At 43.2% G+C, this 8,635-nt stretch overlaps 1 protein-coding gene across 1 annotated transcript; it reads right to left on the reverse strand.

Annotated features, from left to right (window-relative positions):
* Nucleotides 1–3,102: 3,102 nt before the first annotated feature.
* LOC6530466 (alkyldihydroxyacetonephosphate synthase) lies at nucleotides 3,103–7,157 on the reverse strand. The gene is made up of 5 exons (XM_015196447.3): nucleotides 6,682–7,157; nucleotides 5,578–5,664; nucleotides 4,328–5,516; nucleotides 3,731–3,835; nucleotides 3,103–3,663 (listed from the first exon to the last, which is right to left on the reverse strand). Exons 1-5 carry the CDS (start codon nucleotides 6,804–6,806, stop codon nucleotides 3,259–3,261), a joined length of 1,911 nt encoding a protein of 636 aa, XP_015051933.1. The 5' UTR covers nucleotides 6,807–7,157; the 3' UTR covers nucleotides 3,103–3,258.
* Between the last annotated feature and the right edge of the window lie 1,478 nt (nucleotides 7,158–8,635).

The raw sequence follows: 8,635 nt of genomic DNA on the forward strand, positions 1-8,635 counted from the left end.
CGGGCGGGCTTATAAAGAGAATTTAAATTACAAAGTTCTACGAAGGCGAGAAGGAATTTAGAGTTACTATTTTCGGACTGGTGAACAATCTAATTAAACAAAAAGCAAGTGTGTGATCTTTTGGGGATTAAGTTAGAATGGAAATCGTATTAAGTGATAACAAAACTAATATAAAAGGCTTTTAATTACACAAACAAAAGTGTGAAATATTTATTATCTTTCATTGCAATACGTGTTTTACCAGATTGGCATTTATGGATTACCACTAACTTAAAGCCATCACATTTCTTTATGGGATATCCCAATCTGCTCTTAAAAATCCCCATAAAGCACTGCCAAAGATCAGAAATTTATAATCTATCGAGGCATTCCAAGGCTAGCACTAGTATGAGATCTGAAGTTATTCCCAAGCAACCCACGCAAAACTGACAGAACTCATAAACCAAATATCGCAGTTGAGAACTTTGCGTAGGCGTTGCAGCTGCGAAAAATAACTCCAACTGACCAAAAACAGAAAAGCTAAAACCAAAACACCAAAAAGCCAAAACCAAATGCCTTTTGCCAGATTTTATGATTATCATATAGTAGGTGCGTGTGTATATTTCGCGTTGCTGACTTTTGAGATCACTTTATGGGTTGTTGGTCTTATAAAGCACTTTGGCCACCCGACGTGGGTTGGTTTTTTAGTGCGAAATTGTTTCTTTTTTAATGGCAGCCAGGTCCGCAAAGCATTAGGGGGCATCTCTAGACAGCATTCAGATTTTCAACGAGTCATTGCAGGTGCATTAAAACTGACAAACTGACAAACTGAATGAGTGACGGGTTGGCCGGTTGATGAAAGGCCTCAGAATTTCCGCCTTCGAGCCATGTAGTCTAATGCACTTTTAATGATTTTATACAACTGCTGTTATGCCCATTGCCTCGTTTTTTTTTTAATTTTTGTATTTTTCGTTTGTAACAACTTGTTTTGGTTTCGGTTCACGCACCTGTTTCACTGCTGTTTACTGCTCTTTTAAAGGCAAAACAAAAGCAACTGCCGCTCAATTACAAGCGACAAAACGTTTTTTTAATGAACGAACAAAATACCCGAAGCGGGATAATTTGTCGCATTTTCCCACAGACACAAAAAACTGCAACTCGAAAACGAGAAAATTGAAACTGAGGTCCAAATCCGAAGTGCGCGACACGAGATGTTGCAAGCGACGCGTACGAACTGCAACTGCAACATGAAGTTGTGCAGCTGCCGGGAAAAATGCTTCCCGGCCAAGATACACACTCTCTTCTGCTCTCTGGCTATATGTGTTTATATAGATCTCTGCTCTCTCGATTTGATCCAAACCGATCCGATCCCTCAACTCTTTCCGTGTTGCCAAACGAAACGTTCTAACGAGATCTGCATTGGGAACTGAAAATGTGAAATGGAATTCTAACCGCGTCGCCAGTGTTTCGTTGTTGTCCGCTGGCCGAGCTGCTCGCAACTGAACGCCAGGTGCGAATCCACTCGGTAACGAAGCCCAGGTGAGGCCAAAACGCCGGCAGAGGCACTCTAGCGGCTCACCGGCTTCAATGGGTTAACTGGCCCAAACGCCAGTTGCTCGTTAGCCACATGTTGTCAGCGTTTGTGAGCGTGCATTGAAAGGAAAATAAAACGTAATGAAACGGATAAAAGGAAAATACGTAATATGAATCTGGTAACTATAAGAAAATATAAGGAAAAGTAGTTTAAAAGAATTTTATTTAAGTTTTTGCTGACTGCCAAGACTTCATCTAAATATTTTTATTAGCTATTGTTTTTTTTCTTCTAAAAGAGTAGAAACCCCATAAGAGAATGCATTTTGTAGACGTTTTACTAATGTAATTTTCTCCATATTTAAAATTTTTATTTGGCTAAAAAACTATATTTTTCATAAATGAACGAATAATTAATTTTTTCATGAGAAAGCTACACCTTACCATTTCCTTCTTTGTTTTCGATCATGTACCTATCTCTGATCTTCTTTTTCAACCTAAAGATATCCTTTTGTTTGCAACGAGCAGAGTGTACGTGCTGATGCTCTAATGTTTAGTTTCGCCTACTTTTTATTTTCATTCCCTTAACAATCTGGAGGCCCCGACACTCCCCTCTCCCCTACAGAATTCCTTCATTCAATGCAAATGAGTTATGTCCATCTTCCCCAGGTACGAAAGAGCATTCCGACTTTGTTTTTCGCCTGGAGAACGTGTCAGGATCGCAATCCTCCGCTCTCCGAATGCCTTGATTGTGGGTTTTTGGCTGGGAGGCTGCTTCGTCTGTGGCTGTGGCATAAATCACAGGGTTTGGGACGCAGGACTGCCAGCGTTTTCCGGGACTGACCCGCGGGTTAATTGCTGACAATTTCCAGGCGGCAGGCCGTGGCTTAGACGGACTTCTCTTCTGCTCAGTTTTGCCGATTGTAATCTTTATTTATAGGCCGCATGTGTGTGTATTAGCCAGCCCGAAATGCACTCGGGGGGTATGTACCGCATATAGCATATAGTATCCAATGCCTGGGTAACAAGACAGGCCAAGTCGACGACTTCTCCTCGACCATCAATAAGCCGCCGGAGTTGCCTCATTCCCCTGCTTACTCGCACACATGAAGAAATAACAAAAAATCTTTGGTGACTGCAAACAATCTTATAAGAATGCTTAGCTTGCAACACCTCTTGAAAGAATTTAAGATCTACAGCTTCTTTTTATATTTTATAAATTTTACTATTAAATATATATTTGCTTAAACATTTGCTGAACATTTTTCCCTGTGCATAAGTTTAACAAGCCTGGCCAAGAAGATCTTTCAGCCAAGCTGGATCGCTGCCTTGTGGCATGCTAACGAAGTTGACAACTTGATGACATTTGATCTCTGGGCTATGGGTTCTCCGATCTTCGATGTTGGTTCCTTCCCTGGACGGCACGGTGCCCCATCAAGCCGCAAATGACTTCGATGAGCAGATGAGAAGACAATGATCAGCATTTCCCATTTGGTCTGCAGCCGGGACACGCACACGCAAATCAGTTGTGTCTACGGCAATTGCTACACAGGGAAAAATAGTTTTTCCAAATAGTGAAATAAGTAAAAATACTTCAAGAGAAATACTCCATTTATTTATCAAAACCCATAGAAAACATGAGCCCACTACAAAAGAACTGGAGACCCGAACCCCCAAGAGCGACTAGGAAATCAGTAATGTGACTAAGACTAGTAAACGAACTAAGCGCACTATTGAGTGGGCTACCCTCTACAATTTGGCCTTTGGTGGTGTCGATGATGTGGATGGTGGTGGTGGAGAAGCCACTGCCTGTGGATGAGCCTCCTCCAGGGGCAGGAGGTTGCCCAGCGCAAAGATATTCTTTGGATCCAGATGCCGCTTGGCCGCCGAGTACAGTGAACTGCCCGTTTCGGTGACGGCGTTGCGGTACCAATGGCTTCTTATCTTTCCCACGCCATGGTGATGCGACAGTGATCCGCCACAGGACAGTATCTCATCGCGGGCACTGTGCTCGATGGCCTCGAAGAGCTCGACGGGATCGGCCACGTCCGTACTGCGGAATCCAAAGTAAAAGTAGATGCAGGCGCCGGCGTCATACGTTTGGGTTACTCTACACGAAATGGTGTAGTAGTTAATACTACGTTTGCTGCACTCCTGAAATGGTCAAAATGATAGTTAGTGGATGTTTAATGAATCATTTAAATAAATATATCGCACTCACCGAAACAACACGCTGCTTAACAGAACGACAGAGCAGACTGCAGCGATCCCAAGGCACCGATGTCTCAAAGGACTCCGCCACAATTCCCTGATGTAGTCCAAAGTCCTACAAAAAATAGTAAAGTAGTATATAGTAGTAAAGATAGTATAGGTGAAACGAGAAAGCTCTAAAATTGACATGAATTTATTAAATAAGTTCAGAAATAGGCATACATTTAATAAATAAATAGGAGAAAATTAAACATACAAATGTTGACGTAGTTATCTTTATAAATGACAAGTTTGCCAATTATTCCTATCTCAGTTACAGATAAATTATGTTAACTATTCCCATATTAACTCTGATAAGAACATACAGATTGGAAAGAGTTATAATATTATCCAACTTATTTGATTACATAGCCTGTAGTCGATTGAAATGAAATGTGTATGTTTGTTTTGGCAGAATAGAAGTAAAAATCATTCCGAGAGACGGCACAAAAACTATATAACAATACTAAATTAAAGTGGGGAAAACCGGAAATAGTTCACTGTCACAAAGATAATGCTGTTGATCTTTACTTTCAGTTTAAGTTGTACAATTTCAGAGAATACTTACCCTAATGTAGGCAATCACAAAGGTGAGTATGTAGCCCCGCTCCCCATTTTGTCCACCTGCCGGAAATCCCTGAAACTTTGCGGCGATCTCATAAATAAGCGCTTCCTGTCGCTGCACATCCTTTAAATCGCCCTCGAAGAGCAAGGTGGCCGCGCAGATCTGGTTGAGATCGATGCCCTTCCAGGAGGTAACGTAGCGCTGCTTCATGGCATCCACCACACCGGACCACCAGGACTTTTCGGGCTTCAGGGCCTGGCCGAACATGAACTGCTCGTTGTCCATCAGCCGAACGGAGGCGGGTTGGCATCTCCTTCTCGCCACTTCGCGCATGAAGAGCACTCCCTGCTCGAAGTTGGGAAAGGCCAGAGATCCGTAACGCCTCACCGATGGCAGGGGACGCACTTTAAGCACCACTTCGGTGATTACGCCCAGTGTGCCCTCGGATCCCAAGATGACATGGTTGAAATCAGGTCCACAACTCACGCGCGGCGCACTGCACTCACGTTCCAGCGTTCCCGACGGAGTGACCATCCTCACTCGCACCACCAGATCCTCTATGTTGCCATAGACGTTCTTCTTCATGCCGGACGCACGGGTGGCCACCCAGCCTCCCAGGGTGCTGAACTCATAGGAATCAGGTTCGTGGCCCACTGTCAGACCTTCATCCCGCAACACCCTCTCCAAATCCTGACCCACAATGCCGGATTCAAAGCATACGGTGAGGTTCTCCCGGTTGAGCCACAATAGTCGATTCATCTGGGAGGTGTCCAGGGCGCAGATCATCCGGCTCTCGTTCTGGGGACAGGTGATGGCTCCCGATACACTCGTTCCGCCACCAAAAGGCACCAGCATCACATTGTGCTTGTGGGCCAGCCGCACCAACTGGACCACTTCATCGTGGCAACGTGGCCACACCACCAAGTCGGGAATCCGTCGGAACTTGTGGTGCCACAGGCTGTATATATCGTTGAGGGTCTGCCCATGGCACCTAACCAGCCGATCGATGCCCTCCACGGAGTAGTCCACCTGGGTGGTGCCCTTCAGTTCGTGCAGGAAGGGTGCGTTCTCCACGGGTCGCGGGTACGTTCGTGGCAACTGGGGATACGGCTTGGTGGTGTCCACTCTCAGGTCGAACTTCTTCTCCACCCACTTGGTGAAACTGGGCAGCTCGCAGCCACCGAGCGGATATCTGTCGGAAAAAGGATATGATTTGCAGTATTGATAGTGGAAATTCAAAGTACTCTACTCACTTTTCACCACGAAAGCAGATGATCCCATCCTGACCATAGAACTGGGAGTCGTTATAGCCCCAACCGAACCACTTAAGCGCCTCATGTCTGTTTGTAGAATATTAATTAAATTAATTATATTATAAACAAGAGAGAACGCTATAGTCGAGTTCCCCGACTATCTGATACCCGTTACTCAGCTAGTGGAAGGAAGAAGGAGAGTCTTAAACACAGTTTTTGGCGGTTTGTAGGCGTTATAGTGGGCGTGGCAGAAAGTTTTTTGGCAAATCGATATAAATTTACAAAACCAATACAAAAATGAAAAAATTTCAAAACATTTTTCAAAAGTGTGGGCGTAACAGCTTTGGGCGGTTTGAGGGCGTTAGAGTGGGCGTGGCAAAAAGTTTTTTGGTAAATCGATAGAAAATTAATACAAAATTAATACTAATACAAAAATGAAAAAATTTCAAAACATTTTTCAAAAGTGTGGGCGTGGCAGTTTTGGGCGGTTTGTGGGCGTTAGAGTGGGCGTGGCAACATGAATCGACAAACTTGCGCTGCGTCTATTTCTCTGGAGTCTGTATGCTTAATCTCAACTTTCTAGCTTTTGTAGTTCCTGAGATCAAAGCGTTCATACGGACGGACAGACAGACGGACAGACGGACAGACGGACAGACAGGCGGACGGACAGACGGACATGGCCAAATCGACTCGGCTGTTGGTCCTGATCAAGAATATATATACTTTATATGGTCGGAAACGCTTCCTTCTGCCTGTTACATACTTTTCAACGAATCTAGTATACCCTTTTACTCTACGAGTAACGGGTATAAAAAGTCTTACTAAGTGTCATAAATTATAGCAAAACAGTGCATGTTTTTTAAGCTTAAAGGGTTTAATTGACGTTTTTAGTATGCATTCTCCGTTTAAGTGTTTATTTAAACAATTTAATCAAAAAAAATTTAAAATTATAAATATTTTTGGGAATAAAGTAGATTTAATTTGAGTGCTAAATGAAAGTGAAAACTAGCTACTAAAATGAATTGAGTTCTCGATCAACCTGAGTTCCTTGGTGTGAACGGGGCTTAGTTGAGTAGTTTGAGTTGCTCAACTCTTTGGACTCACCGCTTCTTGGGGATGACGCTCTCCACGCGCTTGGACAGGCGGGAGTCGAGGGCGAGGGCGGTACCTTCGCCGGGCGCCGACGATTCCGGAGCTTCCGTGGTCACCGCATTCCGCTTGGCTGCCATTATTTCTTGGCCGATTTGTGCACTTGACTTATGAGGGAATTTAGTCAAATATTTTTAGGGAATTGCAGACACTTTGGAAATGATTTTCATGTGCACAAAATCGATAATTGGCGTGATTCCGTTTTTGCGGCGTCAGGAAAAGCTTGGCCTGCTGTTCAGTTGGATATCTCACACTTTTTGGGAATAACTTTTTAGTTACTTATAAGAGGGTTCTTAAACTGCCAGGAAATCACGTTGCGCTAAAAACTAAAATTACCTAAATAGAATAGAAATTGCACTAGAAAATTATGCGGCCTATGTTGCGCGCACTTGGCTTTCGTTTCCTCAACTGCACGGAAATCGGAATAACGAGACAACTGGCGGAGAGAGAGAACGAGAATATTATGGAGAGTTCGAAGAGAGTCCGCCCCCAAAAGTGGCGCGAATCATTAACCGATTCGCCAAACGGTTATTATTTGAAATGTGCTTCTGCTAAACATGACTGCACTCTAAGTATGCCTTGACTTTTGGTTTAGAGTTGATAGAACTAATTTCATAATAAATCACTTTTTGTCGAAATTTCAAGCGAACAACATCGATTTCGGCTGGAGTAAAAATCTCTCTGCAATTTGTTCCAAATTCGTGTGAAGTTAGTACAAAAATTTACATATTTTAGACGCAAGCTTAAAACTAGTTTGCTTTTTTCGATTTTTCTTTTAGAATGCCCGCAAAGAAGGATTCGAGCAAAAGTGCCAAGAAAGGGGCTGCCGCTCCTGCTGGGGCGAAAGCGACCGCCGATCCTGTGACTTCTGCCTCCACAACCGCTGCGGAGCCAGCCGCCAAGGAGGCTAAGGGCGCCAAGAAGGGCAAAGGCAAGAAGAAGTAACGTCCCCAACTGGTTTGGTGGAGCTAACGTGAAGAAAAAAGGAAACTCAAGTTTCCGCCAAGAACAAAATAAACAATGGTTTAAAGCCAGCTAAACTAAACTCTCAGTGCATAACCGTTTCGCTCATGGGGGTGAAACTACGACCACGAGTGAGAGAATCGTAAGTTGGGGTTGGCGGGCTTTTTAGGGGTGCAATTCGCCCACAACCTTCCGACCTTCCGTGCTCTCTTGTTTATCTGTACGATGCGTGCGATTGCGTGATTCATGCATGATTTTTGAATGAAGTGCCGCTCCAAGAGGACATGGGCGTACCACGGGGCTTTTGCACCCTTGTGTTCAATATTAATATTAATTATTTATGCTACTGTGTCGCACTTCATTCTGCTAATTTAAGCATTCCCTTTTCATAAAAATAAGCCTAAGCCACTGTGCACAGGTGTTTTAAATTGTAAATTGTCCTATGTGAATTGTGTCAACGTATGTATAACAAAGGAATCGGAAAACGGAACCTGCACTACCCACATATCTACATTTACTTTACCATATCGGGAAAAAACTTTGAAATCAATAGAAACTTTTTTCTTCTAATTGCTTGCTAATTATTAATGCACGTCCTCAAGGGTTTCCTCTTAGAACCTTAACTAAAATAAATACCACAACTGTTAATAAACAGCAATTTCCTAAGAATCTTTATAACTTGTAAATTGCCTTTTTTTCTTTTAATTATGATACATTTTAATAGAATACACATCACAACCTAAAAGTCAGTTTTAAAGAATCGTAGGTAATAATAAGGACTTTCGCGTAAGATGGACTTTATTTTCACGCCATAACACACTCTTCCATTGAAATAGCACGATTTGCCCAGATGATGCAGCAATATATGCACAGATAATGCAAGATATGCACAGTTAGTGCAAGATTTGCACAGATATCCCACTCACTTCGACGGATTCCGATTCGG

The sequence above is a fragment of the Drosophila yakuba genome, chromosome 2R (assembly GCF_016746365.2).
Source record: "Drosophila yakuba strain Tai18E2 chromosome 2R, Prin_Dyak_Tai18E2_2.1, whole genome shotgun sequence".
NCBI classification, from domain to species: Eukaryota; Metazoa; Arthropoda; class Insecta; order Diptera; family Drosophilidae; genus Drosophila; species Drosophila yakuba.

Coding starts and splice junctions, on each gene's coding strand:
- LOC6530466 (XM_015196447.3), bottom strand. CDS start 6,806: ATGGCAGCCAAGCGGAATGCGGTGACCACGGAAGCTCCGGAATCGTCG. Junction 5,665..6,681: donor AGCGTCATCCCCAAGAAGCG/GTGAGTCCAAAG, acceptor TTCTACAAACAG/ACATGAGGCGCTTAAGTGGT. Junction 3,836..4,327: donor TTGTGATTGCCTACATTAGG/GTAAGTATTCTC, acceptor TATTTTTTGTAG/GACTTTGGACTACATCAGGG.